This window comes from Corylus avellana, chromosome ca2 (genome assembly GCF_901000735.1).
Source record: "Corylus avellana chromosome ca2, CavTom2PMs-1.0".
Lineage (NCBI taxonomy): Eukaryota > Viridiplantae > Streptophyta > Magnoliopsida > Fagales > Betulaceae > Corylus > Corylus avellana.
Genome location: NC_081542.1, coordinates 30,105,473 through 30,130,972, shown reverse-complemented (window position 1 = coordinate 30,130,972; position 25,500 = coordinate 30,105,473). Strand labels below are relative to the sequence as shown.

The 25,500-nt window shown below is 36.3% G+C and overlaps 2 protein-coding genes across 2 annotated transcripts in view; one reads left to right on the top strand and one right to left on the bottom strand.

Moving 5' to 3' along the window:
- Positions 1–4,627: 4,627 nt before the first annotated feature.
- LOC132171246 (WPP domain-associated protein-like) lies at positions 4,628–11,773 on the top strand. The gene is made up of 6 exons (XM_059582514.1): positions 4,628–4,808; positions 5,650–7,856; positions 8,625–8,751; positions 9,540–9,641; positions 11,064–11,142; positions 11,311–11,773. The coding sequence occupies exons 2-5, from the start codon at positions 5,713–5,715 to the stop codon at positions 11,124–11,126; spliced, it is 2,436 nt and encodes an 811-aa protein (XP_059438497.1). The 5' UTR covers positions 4,628–4,808; positions 5,650–5,712; the 3' UTR covers positions 11,127–11,142; positions 11,311–11,773.
- A 2,450-nt stretch (positions 11,774–14,223) lies between these two features.
- The window catches only part of LOC132171159 (uncharacterized), a 15,655-nt gene continuing 4,378 nt past the window's right edge, over positions 14,224–25,500 (bottom strand). Inside the window, exons 3-7 of the mRNA XM_059582401.1 lie at positions 22,476–22,667; positions 19,680–19,808; positions 16,511–16,680; positions 15,917–16,047; positions 14,224–14,559 (exon numbers count right to left, since the gene is read on the bottom strand). Of these exons, the coding sequence (XP_059438384.1) occupies positions 14,482–14,559; positions 15,917–16,047; positions 16,511–16,680; positions 19,680–19,808; positions 22,476–22,667 (700 nt within the window). The 3' untranslated portion in view covers positions 14,224–14,481. The remainder of the gene's footprint in view (positions 14,560–15,916; positions 16,048–16,510; positions 16,681–19,679; positions 19,809–22,475; positions 22,668–25,500) is intronic.

Sequence of the window (25,500 nt, the reverse complement as noted above, 5' to 3'; positions counted from 1 at the left end):
ATAGTGGGTCAAGTTCGAGGATATTTTGAAGATTTTCACCTCCTTTGTTAGGATTTTGATGGGTGAGCAGTGGCGGAGCCATAGCAGTCTTTGTGCACCCCCAAAGATTTTTAATTTTTTTTTCTCCAATGGTACTAGCGGCACCCCAAAAATAAAAAAATAAAAAAATAAAAAAAAATTCTTTTTTTTCCTTTGGACACGGCACCCCCGTACCCCAGGCCCTCTCTCTCTCTTTTTCCTTTTGATAGCCTCTCTTTCTCTCTTTCTCTCTCCCTTTCACTTTCACTTTCTTATCTTCTTACCTGTCAACAATAATTACTAATTTAAGTGGTCTTATAATTTGGATATTTTGGTTATTAAATATTGAGAATATTGATTGTTTGAATTTAAACATTTAATTGGAGAATTTGACACAATTCTAAGCTCCAAATTAAGAAAAAAAACCAAAAAAAAAAAAATCAGCAGCACCTACACTATGAAATGTCTGGCTCCGCCACTGCGGATGAGTGACATTGCAAACGTTTAGAACTTGAAAACCCGACATTACATCTTTTTAAACTTTAAGACTATGATTGCAAAAGTGCCGAAACATCAATAAGGTAAGTGAAACAAAGAGAGAGAAGGGAATAACATCAAATATCTTTGTACATGATTTTGTCAATTAAAGATGAGTGGATTTAACTCGCATTTGTTTTTTAATTTCTTTAATTCTTTTTATGGAATAACACTAAGAATTTTTTCTTCATTCCTGCTACTATTTGGATTTCAAGGGTTTTATTTAACAATGGGCTTAGGCGACCGTCTAGCTAAACTAAAGCTTGAGCCAACTCTTATGCGGGAAGAAATGTTAGATTCTCCGAACATGAAAGTACTCTCCAAACATGAGAGTACCCTTCTTACTTAGCGAGAAAGAAAGGACAAAAAAAAAAAAAAAAACCTTACATTAGTGGTTTGGCAATCGACCAATATTGAGAATGTGCTATGTTGTCTAAATATTGTCATGTCATTGTTGAATCGCATGATTGAAGAAAAGAAGGGGGTAAAAAGAAAAAGGAAAAGGTTTTGGAGGTCCTCCAAGATTGGGCCTTCACTTCCTTTTTCTAGTTTTCTTAGTTGCTAATAAAAGCTTAGTATGCCCCGTGCCCGCGCATTCACAGGCAAAAAGCAAGGTTAGTGCTTTTGTTTTAGGAAAAGTTGTACCCCATATACAATAAAGAACACTTCATCTTCCATGTTTATCCACTCAATGTGTTAAATATTCTTAAGCCTCTTCAACCACCCGTCATTTTAAAAAAACTTCGCAATTTGACAGGTGTGACACTTGCATCAAACTACTATTTTGTGTCGAAAAGACCAATGCAATCAAATTAACTGTTAGAATGGATGAAAAAAAAAATCAAATTTGACCAAAATCTTCGAAATACCCTCACTTTGATTATTGAAAAATCAAATTTGCCCTTTATAATTATTAAACATAAAAATAAAAAATAAAAATAAAAAACAATTTGATACATTAAATTGAGAGCTTTTGAACTTTAGGGGTGATTGCAAGGACGGTGAAAATTCAAGGGACTAAACAAAGTTTCTCTAAAAAGAAAAGTACAAAACATTGTAATGATGTAAGCTTGCAAGTCTTTTTTTTTTTTTGGTTCTATTCAAATAAGAGAAAGCAGGTTATAAGGGATTAAACAACCACAAAAGGGTGGGCACCCCAATATTAAAACCCAAACAAAAAACGCAGTACATAAATAAAAATAAACAGTAGGTAATTGTTTCATTCATGATCTCAAAAGAACTGTAAACAAACCGAGCATTTTTAAAGACCGCACAAGACGATGACAAACAACAAAAAAAATTCAGTTAAGAGTCCCAAGTGGTAAAGGCAACAACAACATTATTGCATTGCTTGATTGGTATGACAGAAAACAAAATCATTTAAATGATGGGCTTCCTCAGGAGGACCCCAACTAATATAGCCATTGTTTTTTCCCCCCCTCGATCCCTTTTGAACTTACTTTATGGTAAAGCATCATTGAACAAAATTTTGAAACAGAGAATCATTAGAATGAGGGCTGTTAGTTCTTGTGTTGGCTTAATTCAGTTCCAAAATGCAGATGCTACTGTTCATGGCTCAAACACTGATATAGAATGCTCAGAATCCAATCTCCACCGTTCATAATTTAGATTCATGTGTTATGAACGTCCTTGCAAAATTTCAGCTCAATCGGACCACAAACGCCCATCGATCGGAGCTGTTGATGAAGACTGGACAGGCCGGGTCCGGACCCTAATTCCCCGGGTCCGGACCTCATTTCCAGAAACTAAAATCTTGCTCCGCAAAGCCATGTCCGGACCGCCCATTAACGGGTCCGGACCCCCCGTAAGTTTTAGGCCCAAAAACGTGTTTTTAAGTGGGTTAGGTCTAGGGTTTTGTCGGGGGTATATATACATCATTATAGAAGAGAGAGGCACGAATTTTCACCCCCAGAGAGTTCGTGTGAGGCTGTGCTTGAGTGATTATTTTGTTGTGAGCCAAATTGATTCCTCTTAGAGGATTTTTGTTAGTATTGATTGTGTGCTTAATTGAAGTCTATCGGAAGGGTCCGATAAAGGAGAATCACGTTGAAGAAGATTGTGAGCGAGGAGACAAGTTGGAGGCTTGTCGATCTTACAGAGTCAAGGTCTTGCAAAGGGTTGTAAGTGTTCCTAGTGTCTGTAATCTCTGGATAATCTTTTGATAGTGATTTCCTGGGTTTGGCAGCCCCGGAGGGGTTTTACTTTTAGAACGTTTTCTAAAAGGTTTCCTCTTCGTCACCAAAATCTTTGTGTGTGATTGTTCATATTTTGGTGAATGTTTGTTTTGATATATATCTGTTAATTCCGCATAAAATTGTAATATTTATCTGTTTAGAATTTTTCAAGGGCAAATTAGTCTTCCACAATGCTGTCCCACATTCCCATCAAAAAAACTTTTATTGGTGGGTCGAATGCTTCAAGCTTGTTTGTTAAATGGCACCAAAAGTAATGGGGAAGGAGAAAAAGACACAATGCTAGCGATGATGGTGAACATGATTGTTAGATAAACAACTGGACAAAGTGCTGTCAAAGATTCTTAAATTAAATCTTGGTCTAACTAATAAAGAAATGTAAAAATAAATAAATAAAGCAACACAATTACTTACATCTCCAGTCAACAGTAGAAATGGGACTCTTGCTTGGACCACCACCTTTAATTCTTTAAAGTCCCAAATTCTCATTGCTTTATTCTCTTTCCATTTGAAATTGTATTTTGTAAATTAAAAGTCTGATTTAAATAAAATTGTAAGAAAATGTATAGTTTAAAAAGGCTTATTTAGAAAATTGCGGTTTAAAACGTTAAAAAAATTGTGTTTTCTATAGGGTTGGTGATTTTTAACATAATCCGCAAACTCAACACGAACCCAATATATAGTAAGTTAAGATTGAGATTCATCTAACTGCTAATCGCACTAACCGCTTTTGAAGATGGTTAGCAAAAACTGCTAACCGCACATATATATAAAACAATGTCGTTGTTGTGTTTAAAATTTTAAATATAGATAAAAATGTATACAAATCTAAAACCAATGCCGTATGTAATATGATATTATTGTATTATCATAGAAATGACATCGTTTTAATTTTTTTTTTTAAAAAAAAAAAACAATTAATAAAATTTTTGCAGTTAGCGATTATTAAAGTTACTAACTACTAACCACCGATTAACAGCCTAGGCGGTTACGGTTAGTGGTTTTAGTCAATAACCGCTAACCGTCACTGCTTTTTCACCACTAGATTAATTAAATGATTCAAGTTATAGTTTATCCATACAGTCTTATACTTAGGACTCGACATGACCAAAATCTGACACGTGACATTACGGTTGACAATTTTACTACCAAACTCAACACAAACTTGACACGAAATTGGTAGATTATGGTTAAGGAGTCTAACATATTTAATTAAATGGATCAGATTAAAGTTGACTTATATAGTCTTATACTTATATCTCGACACGATCTAAACCCGACAAAAATAGAAATTGACACCCCTAATTTTCTAATCACAGGCAAAGAAATGCACTTTAAAAGGCTAAACAACGACTTTACCAAATTGTTGCATTTTTAAAAAATCGTTATTTTTGAAATTACAAATCCAACCCCAATTCCATCTCTCCATCAAAACTTATCTAAAAACCAAAAATGACAACCATATAAGTTTCCATTATGAAATGGCCATCCTATCATCTTTCATTGACTTGCATGTGATCTATGTTGAAGTCCCTCTCAATTCTCATCATGCCAATCCAACCCATTTTAATTTGAGGTCCCATTTCTAAATAATGATGGTGATTGAAAATTCATAGAATTAGTCAAATGGTTAAACAAACAAAAAATCGAGACAGATTTTACTGTTTTCATGATTAAAAAAAAAAAAAAAAACCTAGTCAACCTCCATCAAATGGATTTTTCCAAGAAGTCTTATTATTTTTTATTAGGGGTAGGATATGAAGTCATAATGGCAATTCCCTGTAAATTAAGCGTGTTTTGGGGTTGATTATCTACTTCCTCTCTCCCGCTCACCAAATCCCCCCCACCCCAACCTTTTTTCTTCTTCAAAACCCTAAAAACCTAAACTGGACGACAGACTGGCTTTCGTTCCAGAAGTCTTTTCACAATTCAACGGCCTTCTTGGGATTTTCAAAGGCTTTCTGACCTTTAATTGTCGAGGAAAAACTTTCTCCTAGAAAACCCAATTTTACTGTTTGCTGGGTTTCATCTTCTTCACCAGTAAGTCTTCATGTTGCCAAATATTCTCTTTCTGTTCTTTTTTGTTTGTCTGGTAAAGGTTTGAGCTAAATTTTCAGTTCATTTTGGTGTTTGAGCTTCTGGGTGTGTTTGGTTACTGAGAAAATATGGGAAACCAGTAGTAGTAAAGAATACAGACTTTTGAACTCAACTGGGCCGTAAAGCAACCACTTGGGTTGTCTAACTGGGGAAAGTTTTTCTTCCGTGCACCAAGGTAGAAATGGAGACAATCGAATACACAAGATTAAGGATTTTGTATTTGTTTTAGTTTCTTGAAATTTCTCAGTAACCAAAAGACCCTTTTGTGATTTGGCTCACATTTACAAGAAATTTAGTCACTCAGTGTAGTGTACTATTTAACAAAATGTGATTTATTACTATGATAGGTCTCATAGGACTCAACATCCACCTCATCATCATGGGTTAAGACATGGGTGGTAGTTCTTAGCTTCAATTGTTAACTTTATCTTTTAATGTCAATATTTGTTAACATGGGGTAGTGGGTAGTTTACTTAGATTGTGGGTAGTTATCTTTAGTTAAGTGGGTAGTTTAGTTTGGTTGTGGGTAGTTATCTTTAGTAAAAGTAGTAACCATTGTTGTATTAAGTTTATATATATTTGTGTCATTAAAATAGGAAGAGTAGAGAAGAAAGTGTTTGTATTGTGGTCTTCCTCCAGCCCTAAGTGGAGATTTGTATTGTGGTTACCCCAGCCCTAAGTGGAGATTATCAATTTATCTTATTGACTCTGACTGGGACCTATCATACTATTTCTGAATCTGTTTATTATAATCGGGTCCTTATTGTGTGTTAAATGTTGGCAGTTTTGCAAGTCTGGTATGGAATATCATATTTGACGGGGCTGTTAATAATATTTTTGATATGTTATGGAGAGTTTAAGGGTTATGGATGCTGGCATTGCTCCATGCAGTGATGGATCGATGCAGCTTGTTGATAATCTTCTAGAAAATGAAAATATGGGTGATGAGCTCCTTGAGGATTTAGACTCTTATTTAGAAGATATTAATGATCGGTTGACCATTTCGAGGATGGTGAGTGACTCTGTCATAAGGGGCATGGTTAATGCAGTTAAAGAAGATGCGGATGAGAAAATTGCTCAGAAAGAATTGGAGGTGGCTGGATTGAAGGATATGCTACATCTTTACCATATGGATGCGGATAAAAATGAATTCTTAGGATCTTCTTCATCATGCCATGAGTCAAAAATCACAAGTCACTGCAGGATGTATTGTAACTTTTCAGATGTGTTTGTAGAGAATGATAACATGAGAAAATCTTTGGGCAGCCTCAGAAATGCTGCTAAAGATCAGTTCAAGATGCTCAAGAAAGAAATTGACCGCTTAAGAGGGGTTAGTTCGATCAGGAAGATTAGTTCAGGTTCTGAGCTGCTGGGATTGGGTGGTATTCTTCAAGATAAGGTGTCTGAAAGATGGACTGATGTGGATATAATGCTTGAAAATCTAAAAGCTACAACAGACACTGTCTATAAATGGATGGAAGATACGCTCCAGTTATCAAAGGCGTCACACTGTCGATGGCAGCTAGAGCAAGAGTTTCAGGCTGATATTGAAGGTATGGTAATTAAGAATTGCATCCGGAGTCTCAAAGAAGAGTTTGAAGAAAGACTTTGGGATCAAAATGCTCGATTTTGTGGTAATGAAAGTGTGAATTGGCATGAAAAGATTGAAGAGATTTCAAGTTTGCGGCAGGAATTGGATGCCATTTCTAAGTCACTGTCTGTTTATGAATTTGGGCAGCTAACTTCTCTTGGGTCCTTAGAGATTGGTGATGATTGGAGTAATGATAAAAGGGCTGATCATTTCCACCGCAAAGTTTTGAGCAAGCAGGTTTCATCATCTTTGGTTTGGGAAGAAAATGGCAAACATGAAGATGCAAATGGTAATATCTCAGAAAATTCAGATCCTGCCTATCTAATGCACATGGAGAGAGATCAATTGATTACTCAGATGACCACAATGAGGAGAAATCATGAGCAGAAAGTGCAAGAGATGACTGAACTAAACTTTAGCCTCAAGCGAGAATTATTGAAGCTGCGGGAAAAGGGATCTTCTTTGCCATTGAAGAAGGATAAGGAGTTTGACATGTTAAAGAAAAAAATTCCCCATTTCATTTCAAAGTTGGACGACTTTCTTGTGGAAAATCAGAAACTACCTGCATTCAACGAAAATGCTGAAAATCTTGGCAGTTTGAAGGAAAGAATGGAGTCCCTTCTTTCAGAAAATCGCCAGCTTAAAGATTCACTTTCAGATAAGAAAAAGGAAGTCAACCGCCTCTCGTCACATGTTTCTGATGCTGAATATAAAATGTCACAACAACATCTAATTGAGGCAAATTTATTAGATGGACATATTAAAGATTCGATTAGTGAAGAAGTATATAAATGTGTTCTTAGGGAGTTATTGTGCCAAATTAAATGCAGCACTGAAGAGTCGGACTTGCAGTGTAATATGATGCAAGAAATTTTTAAACTTGTCTTCAAAGAAGCTGTTCATATTTCTGAACCTGCAGGCAAGAATGAAATTGAAGATTCAGATATGGAGTCAATTATCATGCAAGCGCTGGGTGGGATAATATTCAGAGAAGTCTTGAAGGATGCTGAAGAGAAATTCAGTAACTTGAACATGAAATACATTACCGAAAACAAACTACGAGTTTCTCTTGAAGCGGAGGCACTAAAAAAAGAAGAAGAATCAAGATTGGTGGTTCTGGAAATGGAAAGATTAAAGCAAGAAAAGGAGCAATTTGAGTTAGCTTTCAAAGAGCAGTGGATCTTGTTTTCTAAGAGAAGTAAGGAGTCAAACGTCAAGTTAAATCAGAAGCTTGATGCTGTTACCCAAGAGAAGCAGAAGGCTTTATCATTGTTCAAAGTTAAAGAGAGGGAGCATCAAAAGCAAATGGAAGCAATAGCCAATCTTGTCCAGGGATTTTTGAAATCAGTTGCTGGTTTTGAAAATAGAGCAACGGAAAATATATCAAATACCAGTCTGAGGTACTTGTCATTGTTAACTTTTTATTTATAGACTGTATTAGAGCTACTTGTGACTGCTGTGCATATGTTTTTTTGGAATTAGGCATGATTATCAAGATTGTGGATAGCTGGTTAAATTGATAGGATACTCGTGTTATAACATTGAAAAACACGTCATGCACTTATGATTTGTTAAATATTAGTTCTTTAGATGCTGGGAAGAGTAGATCTAACGAGCTTATGTACACAGCCCATCTTCTTCACTTAGATAACTGACTTTCATTAACATATAAACTGAGCTTGAAGTTACAACTCCCTCCCCATTTTCGGGAAGATTGCGATTCATTCCGAACACACAGTGAGAGTTCAATAACATTACATGTTGTTAGTGGTTTGATTTCATTTCTTTTCTTTTCTTTCGTTCTTTTTAAATTGATAGGATACTCGTGTTATAACATTGAAAAACACGTCATGCACTGTTCTTTAGATGCTGGGAAGAGTAGATCTAACGAGCTTATGTACACAGCCCATCTTCTTCACTTAGATAACTGACTTTCATTAACATATAAACTGAGCTTGAAGTTACAACTCCCTCCCCATTTTGGGAAGATCGCGATTCATTCCAGACACCCCCCTGGGTTCAATAACATTACATGTTGTTAGTGGTTTGATTTCATTTCTTTTCTTTTCCTTCGTTCTTTGTTTTGTTCATTTGCAAGATTTCAGATGAAATTTAGATTGGGTTTATTAACTTGAAAGCCATTTTACGCAACATGCCCTTGTATTCAGGCTGGAAAGATTGATTTCTGAATCGCGTTTGCTTATCCCTAATGCTAATGTGCTCCGAAGAACGGGATTGTTGTATAAGCAGAGGCTTGAAAGGAGATGTTCTGACCTTGAAAAGGCTGAAGCTGAGGTAAGTATCAGAAAGTTTACAGTAGGTTTAGGTGATGCATATTGCTTTATTTCATCAAGCTGTATTTCAAATTGATGTTAAGTTCTTATAATCTATTCCATTCAAGGGATAACATTTACGTGTAAATTGAATTGAATATAACACATGCTTTCTACTTCTAGAAAAAAACTGGTCTGAAGATGTATTAGTCCGTAGATAACAATATCACATACATGAATGCATGTTGTTTTCCACTACATAGAGGACCCTGATATAAGGTGGTTCTACAATGCTACATTGATTTAGTCAATCAGTGTCTTATGACCACGTATAATCACTCAGCCATTGGGGTATGATTTTTAGTGGGGGATCAACAAGAAGAATTTATATGAGTGGTTAGGATCTGCCTCCGAGCATCATAGTATACGATTTTGAAGAAAATACTTAAGCTATCTCTTACAGATGATGATATGTTGGTCTGTTATCTCTCCAGTACTAGAAAGTATCTATTTTTTTCCATTTAGTTGGAAAAGAATTAGAGAGAAAAATGAAAAACAAAATAGTGTACCTCAGGCAATTCACTAGAGAAATCTGTAAAGTGGGAATTGAAATAATTCTATCAAATCTCATTACAGATATTCATTTATAGTTTGTACCCTAGTTATGAAAAATAAGTTAAAATCAGAAAATCTTGCTGAGAATCATTAATTACATCTTAAGTTTTCATAGATAGATTAAAAAATTGGCGTTTTTAAAAATAAAAAATAAAAATCTGTTGTAATACCATTGGATTCTTTTTTGGCTTCCAGGTTGATCTTTTGGGTGATGAGGTCGGTACTCTTTTAAGCCTTCTTGAGAAAATATACATTGCACTTGATCATTATTCGCCAATATTGCAGCATTATCCTGGGGTAAGTTTTTTTTTCTCTTATTATTATTTTTAACTTCCCGTTGGTTACATTACTTTATATTTTTAGCAGTCTTTGGCCTTGATATTGTGTGGAAGCAATCAACTTTCTGACACCTATTATTAGTGTTTCTTATCAATCAATTATGAAATCCTTTTTCATGTTCTTGTTCCAGCATTGCTTAAATCTTCTCTAATCACTTTTTCTTTCCGTTCCAAACACTTGCAAACCACTTGCAACAGAATCACTCTTTTACTTGGATGTGATCTCCTGGAACTAAGAGGAAAACCAGAATCCTCCTAAATTACCTGCTTCTTGAGTTTATAATAGAAATAGAACTTGCAGGAGGATCAGACTTTTAATTCCAGGACTTAACTTTGTTCATCTAGCCAATTGTAGTGATTTAAGCTTTTTACTACTGCTTCCTGCTGTCCTAATTTAAGCTGCAACAACAGAAGTCTTTATCTATGTTGAAGAGTTATGAGTTATTGTGTTGTCATAAAACTGGAAATTGCAAGCATATACAAAAAATCTTGAAGCAGGCTAAAAACTTCAGTTTTAAAAGTTCTGAAAAAAAAAAAAAAAAAGAAATCACATTATTTCTTACAAGTAACTTTTTGGCCTCAAGTAGAGGGAGAACAGGAGATTCAAACTAACAACCTTCATTTTATGAGACATGGTCCTCAACCAATTGAGCTACCTCTTGAGTCAGTACATGCAAGAACTTCAGAAGTCGCAATTTTCTAATGCCAAACCTAGTTTTTCTAATGGAAAAGAGCAGTTTTTTGTTCAATCACCAATTATCAAAGCTTAAACTGATAGGAAATTGTAGATTTAATTAAAAAATTAATATTCAAACACTCCTCCTCATGTGTGGGCTCAAACTCCTCTTCAACAACCGACTTTAAAGTTAATTTGATTTTTCATTGTGTAAAGTGTCAATTAAGACAAGACTTGCTTGAATGCAAGATCATAGTCAGACGGGTTTTTCCCCCTTAACAATCTTCATCAATGTATGTTCGAAGCAGTTGTTTAACGTAAAGAATGCTTCTGGCATGGAGTTGAATGGCACAGGTATTTCTGGTTGAAAGAAAGATATCAATGGAAAATTCATAGTAATTTGACCAATTTCAATCTTGCAGACATGACACTTGAAATATGTTGCTAAAATATGATATAATTTTTAAAATGAACGATTGTAGACATCAGTTTGAAAAGGGTGATAAAATTGTTTTGAATTGAGCACTCTCGTCAGCATGACCAAAATTTCAAATCTAGTATGATATTGTGGTAATTGATCAATAATTCTACCTATATCCTAAAATTTAATGTGCTAATATATTTGTATGTTGCAGAAAAAAAAAAACAAAAACAAAAACAAAAAAAACAAATCAGTCTAATTATCCAGCTCCTTGCTTGTTGCAGATTACTGAGATTCTGAAGCTTGTAAAAAGAGAACTGAGTGGAAAATCTACTAAAGCAGTCTAATTTGTTCTCTCACTAGGTAATGTTAACTGATTTAGTGGTGGCTTTTGTGTATGCCCGGAAAGATTTTATTTGATTTACTCTTATTTCCTATGAAATTATAATTTGTTTTTTCTTTTTGGATTTTCCTTATTAAGGATGCATCTCAATGTCTTAACTGTTTTCTATTTTTGATGAACAAGTGCAGAGCCGCATTATTCATTTTGGTCCCCGCTGCTGCATCTTTGGGTATTGTAGCATTGATCTTGGAGTCATTACCAAGCATCCATTGCCTTTATCAATATAACCAAACAATACAAGAACACACTGGTGAAACCGAGCCTTGAAAGATACACCTGTACTTGAGATGTCCGGCGGGGTCTTTTTTTGGTTCTTAAGAAGGATTTTTGAAGAAGACACATAGAAGAGATGCTATACATTTGCAATATTGGCAGGGAAACTTGTGGAGTACAGACTTGTCAAAATATTCTTTTAGTCCTTGGAGCTGTGGGATTTTTTCCCTGATCTCCAGTGAAGTAGAGGTAGGGCTTTGCATTTATAGTTACTGTTCCTTGTTCACTTCCACCCGTTTTTATACAGGTTCATAGTTTATAATGTATATGTGTTATATGGGAGATGGATAAGAAAATGAATGCTTTCTTCTTCTTTTACTTTTTTATTCAAATAAAAATATCTCAACAAAACAAAAAATTTTCACTTTTCTATACAAGTTATTGCGCTCATTTTTTTTCTCACCAAACATAAACAGTATTTGGAAATAACATGTTATTTAACAAACAACCCCTAAGTATGGACATTTTGTACTTTGTATTGTTCTTGAAGATAATTGTATCTATTTTGATTGAGTTACTTATGGTTAATAAAATAATGATATTTTTTTAAAAAAGAAAAATTAACCTACTGCCAATTCTCTATCTTTGTTCCTTTAGTTAGGGGTGAAAAGGCGGTTGCGGTTAGTGATTAGTGGCTAAAACCACTAACCGCAACCGCCTAGGCGGTTAGTAAAATTTACTAACTACCTCCACTAACCGCTAGGCAGTTAACCGCTTGGTTAGCGGTTAGCTAGTTTTTTTTTAAAAAAAAAATTAGGCTTAGCTAAACTCACCAAGGGAAGTTCCTTGGGCAAGCGTGAACTCACGAGTACTCAATCTGGGCTAAAAAGCTAGTTAGCTTGCACATGGGCCAAAAAGCTTGCTTGCATAAATTTTAAACTTTAATAAACTAACACAAGTAAAAAGCCAGTTAGATTGCAGATGGGCTTGCACCAAGTTATGTGTTTGCTTTCGGCTAACCCATCATATTTATAAATAATAAATGTTGAGTGGTTGCTTTAACTGAGCAATGTGGGACAACTAATTTTGTGGGAAAACTAGGAAGAATTGTGCTCTGCAGATTGCACTGAGGACGAGCCACTGGCTCAAACAAATTCTTCATTCTTTCCACCTAAATGAACGAGCCTTTTTTTTCTCAAACAAATCAAATGCTTTGTTTAAAACTCACACAGTTCTCGCCAGTAGCCACCACCAAGAACTCTGCACTGTAAACTTTCATGCTTTCTTCTAAGGTGTTCTTGCTAAATGGAGACTCAAACGATCGTAAGTTCTTTTCTTCCAAAGAGAAGCATAACAATCTTCTCTTTCAAGAATCACGTAGAGAATAGAGTGTAGATTCTGCAAAGATTTTATGCGCTCTCACCCCTCTTTGTCTTGCCCAACCCTCCCTCTCATCAATCACTCACCCTCTCCCTCAATCTCTCGAAATCCCCACCTCTTTCTCCCTACCTCTCTCTCTTTCTCACTCTGTTTCTGTCTCTGTAAAGGGGATTAAATAGAGAAAGAGAAGATGGAAGGAGGAGAAGAAAAGGGGAGTGCGTAGCGTCAGCAGGGAAGGGGAAAAAGAAGGAAGAAAGGAGGTGGGCAGTTGCTTCCCCAGATTCTATGCGCCAAAAAAACAAAAAAAAAACAAGATTTGTACTTGAACAAAAAAAAAAAAAAAAAAAGGTATCATAAGCAGGGATCAAACTCTGGTCACCCATATGACAAAAGGGAATACTTACCACTATACTACAATGCCTTATTGTTATGTACTAGATAATATTTATATATATAATATAAATAATAAATATATATTATATTTTTAAAAAGTGGTTAGTAGTTAGTGATTTTCAAAAACTCAATAACCGCCAACTACAGTTAGCAATTTTTACTAACCGCTTTTAAAAGCAGTTAGTGCGGTTAACGGTTATAAAAGCAGTTAGCGGTTCTAAACTTTCACCCCTACCTCTACCTCTGGCAATGCTAATGTAGGCTACAATAATTTCCAGTTTAACGATTTCGTTCTTTTGTTTGAATAATTAATGCAAATAATAACAGGCCAGTCTGAGGCAACAGAATTAACCAACCTAATATTGGAATAAATCTACATGAAAATAGCTTAGGAAAAAAAAAAAAAAAAAGCTTAGAAAAAACATCTACATGAAAATATACTTTCTTTTGTTGAATACAACTCGATCAATCCTTAACCCTAGCTAGTATATTCTGATGGGAGATGCAAGCCATCATCAATGCAGTTCGAGTGTCCTTTACTTGAGTATCAGTAGCACTCTTCTCAGTGCTTTGTAGCTTCTCAAATGAGGACCTCAACAACCAGCACTAGATTAACATTTCCTCAGTAAATCTTTTAAATACCAAATTTCAGTGCATTCCATCACCACAATGTAAGGTAACTCCATAGCCACATCATTTTTACAAACAATCTTGTCAACAAACTGTGTCATTGCAGTCAATTTACATGTAAATAGTAAGCTCCCCATCCTGTTCAACAAGATAGCAAAACATACATGGAAGCCTTATCATATCGGAATGCAGGTTTTCACCATGTTAATGGAGTTGTAACATCTTATTGATGATAGAGTGGTGATCACTTCACTTAGCTAGATCTTAGAGGAACATTATCCCCTATGCATGACAACTAGATAATGCTTGAATCAGCTTTTAACATGCTACATGAACTTCATATTCCTCCAACACTTCTAAGAAGGTAATCAGGTGTAGAGAGGCACCATCAGTTACTACAGAATCACATCAACAGGAAAAACAGATTAAGCCAACAATAGCTTTTCAGGTAATTGAAATTAAAATCCATGTTTTATGCATTGTACACATTTTATACTCTAGCTGATTCTCTTTTCATCTTTTGTAGCACACACAACTGGAAAAAAAATGCCTGAATCATTTGTGATTAATGAAACAATTGCTCAATGTTTGTAGCACACAGACTCCCTGACAATAACAATATTATTTAAATATACTACTTGTATTTTGAAATGAACAGTGGAACACTTGCTGCAGATCCCTGGTCAGCTGTTACAGTGCCCTTCTGATTCTTTCATCAAGAAATTGCAGGCCAGCAAAGCTGCCCCAACAGCTGGCTCTACCTGGAGATCAATTTGATTTCGGTAAAGAAAATATTAGAAGAAAAAGAAATAGCATACAGTAATTATTCAGGTTGTAAACTTCCACGTCCATAATCCATGACCTGCTGCTAATTTGTGGTATGCAAGTAAATTGTGTGGATTTTACCTCCTTTGTGAAAACTAAATCGGAAGGGCACAGAAAGATTCAACGAAGTAGTGGCATATGCTTAATGCATTCACATAATGTACACAGACACACAGACAAACACAGATATACAAACAAGTACTTCCTGAAGGATGCTGAAGAGAGTACCATTTGCACTTCGACCTCTACCTTACTGCAATTCAGAACAGTATAAAATACAAAAAGATTTTGAGTTTAGGCCTGGAGTTAGATTTGGCTGTTAATTTAGATGAAAATTTTAACTGCCAGTCACGCATACGAACCGTTTATTCGGCCAAAAATACCTCAGTTAAAGAGAGAAAGTTACAAAATTATCCCTCTCCTAGTGGCTGGGGTGGGGCTCACTGCAGCCATCGCAGAAGAAGACAAGGGCGGTCGGACGAGCACCCTAGAAGAACGGGGGTAACCGCGATGACTGTGCGGCCACCCCAAGAGAAGATAAGAGTGGCCACATGGTGACCCCTAACAGGAATTAGGGGGTAGCCACTAACTTTTCCTAGGTGGCCATGCACCTACTATTAGGGGTGGCCATTGCCACCCCCTCTCTTCTCCTGGGGGTTGTCGTACGGCCACCCGTCTTCTATTGCAGTGGCTGCAGTCACCCCCACCCTAGCCACTAGGATAGAGATAATGTTGTAATTATTACTCTCTAACCGGGGTATTTTGGCAAAATAAATGGTTCATGTGCACATGATTGGCATGTGTTAAAACTTCCATCCAAACTAATGCCCAAATCTGACTCAGGATGTAACTTAAAATAGTTACTATAGTTTTTAGGTCCGAGTTGAAGTGAGTCATAGATAAGAGGTCAAAGTGCAGAAGGGGAGAAGGGGGAGGGGGAGTGGGGATTTTAAAAACAATAGACTTGGTCAATCAGAAACTAGTCTTCCGTTCGCTTGGGATTAGAATCAGAAGTCTCATGGCACTGGTATCTCCTGAGATACAGACGCAGAAGAAAGACTATCTCACTAAACCAGATATGTACGTGGAGATTACATAAATAAATGCAGTGACTTTAATATACTTTATTTCATTAAAAATTAACAAAACAGAAATAAGATTAAAACTATACTGAGAATTGCCAAATGAGAGAGAGAGAGAGAGAGAGAGAGAGAGAGATTGTTTTATGATGAAAAATGAAAAGTGAAATCTGGACCAGTGTTTTCCAAATGGAGGGAAAAGAGGAATGCGAACCATTGGTCTAATTGGATAAGCCCCAGGGTAGCGTTCGTGGATACAATTAATAACTTCTTTTCCTATATCCCAACTCTTATTAGCTTCAAGGACACCACCAACCATCACAATAGGGCAAGAACTATTTCCATCTGCAATCAATATCAACAAACATTTTAAAAGGGTTAGACAGCGAGCAAAAATTTGGAAAAATTATACATATGGGTATATATATACATAATAGATCAGCACTTATTATCCACACGTAGCTTCTTTTGCCCTTTTATGGCCTTTTAGTGTGCTTGTATCTTCATATGTAAATACATACATGCATAGGTAAGCATGAATGCATGTCAAATATTTAGAACATATCCTTTTATTTGGGGGGATAACAATCCACCAATTGAATTTTTGTATTCCGTCTTACAACAGTAATTAAAACAATTAGTAAAATTTGATGCTATTTCAGGCATTTTGAGTTCTTTAAATGCCAACTTCATTTCGATAATTCAAACTGCCAAGAATCAAAGTAACTGCATTTAAACAAAAAATCTAAATCATTATTTATTTACTAAATAAACCATTTGAATTATTATAGTTAGACAAGTTAAGAACCTTCGCCACACAAGCAAAGTCTTTGAACAACAGCTTTCACGCTTAGAGCCAATTCCTGGACTGCATCAACTAGTATCTTATTTGCGATTTGATCACCTGCTTCTGCACACGACACCACTTCCGGAACAAGTGCTGCAATACGTGCCCAAGATGGATCCGCATAAGTCCACCTAAATCCAATGAAAAAAAAAATATGAATCAATTTAAAATTAATATCCTAACTGAAAGCATCCTGTAATATTCAATGAGCTAAAAAGGGACTAGTCACTCCACACAGCCTCTTTTATTTTGTTTTATAAATCACTCCACACAGCCACTGTTTCCAAAGACAACTGAAGTAATTTGTTTCGAGATGAAATTAGGCTTCGTCTGAATCAATTTTACCGAATGTTCAAGCACTGTGAGCATGCCTTTTATGGACCAAAAGCAAGTATAGGACAGGGCTCCCTGTCTAAGCCAGTTCTCTGTTTTTGCAGTGTCAAACACATCATGACCATAGCAGCCATCAGTATGCAAATCCCCAAGATACTAACCAACAGTCTTATGGAAGTCACTTAATTAGACACCTATTACTACCCATACTAGATTAGTACACCAAGGATGATTATATATAATTTCTCTGAGCATTAATAGGTTGAGGACAAGAAAAGGAATTGGTTCAATTCCAGGTGAAAACTGACTGATGGCTGACTGATGGCTGACTGATGGAATCGACTGAAACAATTGGAACAAAATTTCACTTGGGTTGGAAAAGGAGAGAAGCAATTTAAACCACCAAGGTTTTGCTTTCATATGTCAGCCTCTCTCAAACTGTCTGATGGAATCAGCCTCAGGTAATTTCAGTTACAATCGGAACAAAATGGCACTCAGGTTGGAAAAGGAGAGATGCAACTTAAAACCACCAAGGTTTTGTTTTCATATGTTTGCCTGTCTGGAAAACTTGACTCAAAAATCATCTCTCTTTCTCTCTCTCACGCACATCCCCAACCTACAAAAAAATTGTGCATCCTAAACATGTGATGACAAGGTAACCGAGGCAACCAACCTCTCAAGATGAAGTTCACATTGGAGGCTTCACTCTCCTTCCAGGCAAGACTGCTTGATCTCTTCTGAATACTACAATTTCACTTAAGGCATGTTTGGTATGCAAAATAGACCCTTTGTTTGATTGCACACAATGCCTGAAAATAGTCATTCCTCTAAAAAAATATTGACAGGAATAGCTGACGAACAAAAGAGGTTTTCCAAAAAAAACCCATCTTTTTATTTTTATTTTTTCAACAAACCTAAAAGTTATAAAAAAAATGGGGGAAAAGTACATATACCCTCCTCAAACTACTACCAAACTATCAATGTCTGCCACAAACTAAAGATCGCGTCGATGTCCTCCAAAACTACCAAAAAATTGCCAATATTCTTCTTTCGTCCTGCAAAAAGACAAAAATGCCCTTGACAGTTTTTCAAAAGACAAAAAAAAAAGAAAAAAGGTGAAGACCCACGACAATGCCATGGGTCCAGTGTTTTGGGGTCACCACTTTTTTTTATTAAGAGTATTTTTGTCATTGGGGGAAACATTGACAATTTTTAGTAGTTTTTTTTTTTTTGGGGAGGGGCAGGGGCAGAGAGGTAGGGACAATGGGACATTGACAGTCTTTAAGTTGTGGAAAGACAATCAAATGGTAATTTGAGATGGGGTATGGGTATGTTTATTTTTTAAAAAACAAAAAAATCAAAACATTCTAAGGGTGGCCAACCACCCTCAGTGTTCTGCCAAGGTGGCCAGCCACCAAATAATTTTTTTGAAGTTTTTTTTAATTATTATTATTATTTTATAATCTTTTTTTTTTTTTTTTTTTTTTAAGGTAATCAAGCATCTATTATAAAAATGCATGAGGTGCCCCCGAGTACACCAGATGTATACACAAGGAAACCAAGAAAAAAAAAACCCCCAAAACAGACACAGACCCCGAAACCCAACAACCCACAAGGAACCCTACACCCTTTTGCCTTTACCACGGGTAGACCCCTCATAATTAATAGAACTCTCCAAGTTCTTTAGTTCCTGCTTTCCTTTTAGCTTAGAAGCACAAACCACCTTCGATGGTTGGGAAGAGGGATCATGAGACAACCCCGCCAAAACCTAGGAGAAAGGCCAAACTCCCAACAAAAACAGAGAAAGAGCAACAGCTTCATCAACACCACCCTTATGAACCTACTGAAAGTCTTCAAAACAAGACGTCGAGGCTGGGGCTAAAAAAGCATCCTCAGATCCTCACACGAGACCCAAGGGCATGGCATGGGGGAAAATCTCCCAAGGGATACGGATATTCTTCACCCTCCTCATCCCAAAAATTGTCTTCCCTCCCCCTTCCCACACAACCAGTATACTCTTGGGTATTTTAAGTCTCTTTATATATATATATATATAAGTAACGTATATTCATTTAAAGTGCAAAGGGCGTAACTCTAGTACACAGAGAGTATATAAGAGAGCTCATAATTTAAAGAAAAAAGAACATAATTTCAAAAACTCAGAAAAATTAGAAACGGGCAAGCTATTCCATGCCACTCTCCATATATACAAAGATTGTAGCATCATCTTCTTTATCTCTAGCAATCTATTCTCACGATCTTCAAAGCTTTTTGTGTTCCGCTCTCTCCAAAGACACAAAGGAGCTAGCCTCCATCTGTTCAAAGCATTACAGTTTCCCAATTTTGATTCAATTATAGTGAGAGAATCATGTGTTGTCACCAAACTAAAGAATAGGAATGGTCATTCCATTCTAACTCCTTGTATTCCCAATAATAAGCATTCCTATTCTTAAAGAAATGACCATTCTGTGTATCAAACGTGCCTTTAGAATACTTTGAAATGATTATGGGTGGCCATATTTTGAAGATTGTAAAATTAGTAAAATTCAAATGCTAATTCAAACAATCTTGTGGCTCCAAAACTTTCAAGCCAAGAACATAATTCACTTATACCAACTTAAAGCCCGATGATCAGATCTATATGCCATTCCAATAGATTTTGGACACACCAAAAAAACATCAAAACCAAAAGAGAGAGAGAGAGAGAGATCCACACACACACTCCTAGATCTAAGAAATTGAACTAGGAGTTGTGACTACATCTGACTACCATTAGAAAAAGTTTCAAGAGAGATACCCTATCAGTTCTTCAGGAGAAGAAAGGCCGAGAACCTTCAAGATACTGCGTGTAAGCGTTGTTTGTGGACCACGACCATCATGAGCCCTCACTACGGCTGTTAATGCCTGTGCAGCAATCCCATAGCCACTACAAGTTATCACATATCATCATTCATCAAATTTGTATAAAATAATTCCAAGTATACCACAATGTATTCAATCAATTATAAGAATTTTGAGCTTGTAACATTATATGCTAGCATTTCCCTTCAGTGGTATACAATTCACCAATGTAATCATTGAGAAACCTAAGATTTTTGTCTGGTTGATTAGACAAAGCAGCACTTTATTTTCAACTTATGGAAAAGTAATACTTAAGTAACAAGCCAAGAGACTTGTTAGAGCAAATTAAACTTAAAAAATTAGATGTCAATTAGAGATGCCCATACCACCTTTTACTAAAACGAAAGTTACATTCAATATTCAACAGAATTACTGCTCTCCGTCAATATGCAGAACAAAGATTTTCCCAAACCCAATTTCAAATGCACCTTTAGCAAATCACCGTGGCATTTGTGTATGATAAGTAAATTAAGTAGTTCCTCAGCAAATTAAAAGGATGTGTATCTCAGAATACTCGCATTCTACATTTACATGTTTGTGTTTCCCTGCGTTTCTAATGTACCAATACCCATTAGGCACAATATGACAGAAGTAATGGTAGCCATAGGCAAAATTAATTCAGCAAGTAGCTCCCTTCTTAATGTTTGGATAAACCTCCACAAGACAACATTTTTAAGAATTGGAAATCATGGAAAATTAAGGTCTATATTCTTTTAAATGGATTAACAGGGGCATCTGCTTTCTGCTAAGATTCTATCAACAATGACCGATAGATCTTTATTTATACAAATGAAAACCATCCAGTCAACTGCAGATTGCCAGTACAAAGACAAATTAGTATATCCCTTTAGGTACAGGCTCATCTCAAAATCCTTTGCTTCTAATCAATTTTCCTATCATCAACTAAATAAGAACTCCAAATTTGACAGAAGCAGTGTAATGATTTCTGTATCACAATCCCTTAGTTTTTCACATCCAAAAACCTACTGAGGAAACCGTCTGTAAAAGGTATCAGAGTATGAGGTTGGTATCCTTGACATCGGCCACAAAGATGAGTCAGCAGAGGGCAATCTTAAAAAGCTACTAGCAAAGTTCTTTACATATCAACAGATTGCCATTAACTATATCCTTTGTTTCAAATAGCACAACTCCTTTAAAGATTTGGCTCTTCATTTGAGATTTGCAGCTCCTCAGAGTAGAGCTGAGGTGATGAGAACATAATTCATATAACAGAACTGTAACAACTATCTTTCAGCTCATGATCTTTATATTCAATAAGAAACATAGAGTTTCAAAATTCAAGAATGGTTACTAGTCTCTGAAATTACCCATCCTTACAAACATTAATTTCTCAACAATATCAACTCAAGCAAACTTTGTCATTCACCAGTCAATTCGCCAAACAGGATTAACAGGGGTAAATTGAGGGGAAAAACAAAAAAAAACAAAAAACAAAATCACATACTTCTACAGCTCAACGTTCTTTGTATTACAATTAAACATCAGCCTCTAAAATTTTAGCACTTCAAGTTGCATACTCTTCCAGTTCTCTACTTAGATTCAGCTAATGCCAATTTTTAGTCTAAAAAGCCAAAAGGAAAATGTTTTGGCTGACCATACTACACGCTTCTTTAACTCTTAAACAATTAAACAAGCTTCTTTAACTTCTTACATATAAAACCCAATTTTATCCTGAAAACCATGAACACATTTTACCTTGTTGTAATGCGAAAGGGAAGTGCTCAAATATAGACATTACTATGTCTCTGATTACTTGGTTTCATCTTCTGAACTAGAAAATTACAATTTTCAAGAATCTGGAAACTATCTTGAGTAACTAAAAGTGACATTTCATTTGACAGCAATATGTACTTTGCCAGCAGACGAAGCATATCAAATATCAGAGTGAGATCCACTACAATTAGGCTGCCTGAATTTCTTAAGAGAGAGTGGCTATGGGACCCACCTGCCCCAGGTAAGGGGGCTCAACACCCTAAACTGCCAAGGACAGTGAGTAGGCCCCACAACTTACTCTCTTCGGCTGCCTGAATTATTGTGGTGGATCCTCAAACTTAAATATCGATGTGTATATACATAGTGTATCATCACCATCTTGTAAAGATGAATTACTGCCTCATCTTTCCCTGCCACAACAGCTTATTGAATTGTCATAAACGTGCATGCATTCAGATGTTTTGGCCCTTAGAACCAGGTTTAGCATCCATTGTGAATTGGACAACCAGTTATATATAGCATTTAATTAAATACACACTATATCTTTCAAGTTTGTTTATTGCAGTCGTAGACCATACAGTCAGTATATTTGTTTGCATTTCCCAAATTAATGGATGGTCTGCTTCTGTTTCCAATTTTCATCTCAAAATGTCAATAAAATCTCTGCAAACATTATTGCTTCAGCAGATTCTTTATCTAATATAGGGGTTTCATCAAAGGAAAAGTTTAGCTATTGAAGTCTTGTCAATATAGTAACTAGCACTCGATGATTGCCTATATGCTTATTAAAACCCATTAAAAAATCAAAACATTCATGTTTCTTGAACCTATTTTTTCAGATCATTTCAATGACATAGTATTAACACACAGCCAAAGCTACCAGTTATTTAAGAAAGTATAGCACAGTCTCATCATTTAGAGTAATAAACTAAAAGGACACCAAGACTTGAGCACATACCTTCCCCAATCACCTAAGACAGGCCCTGCACCTGCAGCCCTAGCTTCTCTACCATCTTTAGAAAAACCATAACAAATGCATCCTGTACCAGCAATTAAAACGCATCCATGAAGCTTTCCCATGGTCCCACTTGCCAGAGCTGCTAGGGCATCATTGTGAACATATAGCTTTACATGACTAGGGAATATGTCCCTGAGTAAATAAATTTAGAAGATTCAAAACAGTTCCCAGTTATCAGGTACAGTACATGTAAGGAGAAGATCTACAAGATTTATCCATAAAAGAGGTACTAATATTAGGAAATGTCCTATCTTATCCTAGACAAAAAACACTTGAGATGTCTAATTTCAATGGAAAAAGAAAGCAACATAAAGCAAACACCATTTAGCATTTTTCATTGCAGATTTATCTCCCGTAGCAAGAAATATTAACATGTAATGCTAACTTTTAGACATTTCCAGAATTTAGCCACAATTTCCTAGAAAGTTTTTGAACTCCCTTTTCATTTATGATGTCCCACATTGCTCCCCTGTTCATAAACATTAGAAAAACTACAAAACTTTGTTTCAGAACCCAATAAGAATAGGATCTGGATGCATCTACCGAGGACAAGTTGAGTTGACTGACAAATCAACTAATACTTGAGATCCTTCCTTGAAAGATGTTAGTGCTCCACCTTTCAAAGTTTCAAAGGATGTGAAAGACTGCCAGCTCTTTAAGAAACCCAACTCTTGGGCTGAATATATACCCATCTCAAGAAACCAATAGGAAGGAAATAAAACAGCCAAATCCCTAAAGCCCCATTCTGCAATATAATTTTTCACATACCAACAGCAAAACCAACTTTTCACTTCGAAATAGCTTGTTTATGTTTGGTTTTGTGCATTTTCTTGTTAATGTTTGTCTTTGTGTTTGTATGTTCCAAATCATTCCAGCTTGAGGGGGAGTATTAGAGTTTGTTTATTTGTTTTGTTTGTTTTTTCCAATTTGAGCATATGCTCCTGCTTGAAGGGGAGTGTTTGAATGATAGGGGTTTCCAGAACTTGTAGGTGAGGCACCAGCTGTCCCTAGTGAGGAGTCCTTTTAGCTGTCAATCCATGGGTTGTATAGTCCTATACATTTGAATGAATGGAATGAATGCAGGAAGAGAATATTCACCCCCATTTTTTTTTATAAGTAATATTGTATATCAAAAAAAGTACAAAGGTGGAACGAATAGGTCTTTGGTAACATGGAATCTCTTAAAAAAAACAAGATTCGAAGAGCTAAATGCTTTCGATAGATTGGAAGGTGAAAGAGGTTTAGATACTGATGAGAAGGCGAGAAAAAGCCTGGTTATCAATGAGCTTGAACATTCCTTATTGCAAGAGAAGCACAGTTGGAGACAAAAGTCTAGGATCCATTGGCTTAAGGAGGGTGATAAATGCACTAAGTTCTTCCAACGGGTTGCTAACTCGAATAGGAGATCTAACTCCATAGAGTCGTTGTTAGTTAATGGCTCTTTATCGTCCAACCAATCTGTTATCAAGAATCATGTTGTCCATTTCTATGAGTCTTTGTTCTCAGAACAATGTAACAGAAGGCCGAGATTGGACAACCTCACTTTCAATTTAGAGGAGGCTTCTCGTCTAGAGCTCCCGTTTGAAGAAAGGGAGGTCTTCAAGGTGATAAAAGGAATGAATAGAGATAAGGCTCCAGGCCCGGACGGGTTCTCTATTGGGATGTGATTAAGGCCAACATTATGGGAGTTTTATCTGACTTCCATGCTCATAGTAAGTTTGAAAAAAGCCTTAATGCCACCTTTATAGCTCTAATTCCAAAGAAGTTTGGGGCTTTGGATCTCGAGGACTTTTGCCTTATTAGTCTTGTGAGCGGGGTTTACAATATCATTGCTAAAGCTCTCGCCAATAGGATGAGGAGGATTGTGGAGAAGATCATTTCCAAGCCTCAAAATGCTTTTGTTAAAGGTATGAAAATCCTGGATTTTGTTCTTATAGCTAACGAATGTTTGGGCAGTCAAATCAAGTTCGGCAAACCAGGGGTACTTTGCAAGTTGGATATGGAGAAGACCTATGATCACATCAATTAGAAGGTCATGCTGTATTTGCTTAAAAGATTTGGATTTTGGGAGAAATTGTGCTCTTAAGCACATTGTATTTCGTCAGTGCGTTTTTCCGTTTTGATTAATGGCTTTCTTTCTAGATTCTTTGGTAGCTCTCGTGGGGTTAGGCAGGGAGATCCTTTGTCCTCCTTTCTATTCGTTATTGTTATGTAGGCTCTTAGTAGAATGATTTCCGCTACTATTGATCACGACTCTCTCTCAGGTTTTCCGAGGGTCTAAACTCTCTGAGACGGTCAACATATCTCACTTGCTATTTGTGAATGATACCTTGGTCTTCTATGGGGCCAATTCTGACCATATTTGTTCCTTCCAAGCGCTGCTCGTTTGTTTTGAAGTTGTTTCTAGTTTAAAGGTGAATATGGCCAAGTCTATTTTGGTTCCTGTGGGCAATGTGGATAATGTGGTTAAGTTGGCTGGCCTCCTAGGATGTGAGACGTCCTCTCTACCTTTGAAGTATCTTGGCCTTCCCCTTGGGGCTCACTTTAAGGCCAAGTCTAACTAGGAAGGCATTGTGAAAAAAAATTGAGCATCGATTGGCTAGCTGGAAAAGAATATACTTGTCCAAGGGAGGTAGGGTTACCCTCATTAAAAGTACTCTTTCTAACTTACCCACGTACTTCTTGTCTACTTTTCTCATCCTTGCTGCAGTGGCAAGTCGAATAGAGAAACTCCAACGAGATTTCCTATGGGGTGGATTAGGCGGAGAATTTAACTATCACCTAGTTAGTTGGCCCAAAGTTTGTCTCCTATCTCTAAACAAGGCCTAGGGATTCGCAACTTGAGATTGTCTAACCAAGCCCTTTTAGGGAAATGGTTGTGGCGTTATGCAAATGAAAGCGAGGCTTGGTGGAAAGCCGTTGTGGACGCCAAATATGGTTGCAAGTTGTGCTCTATTGATTTCGT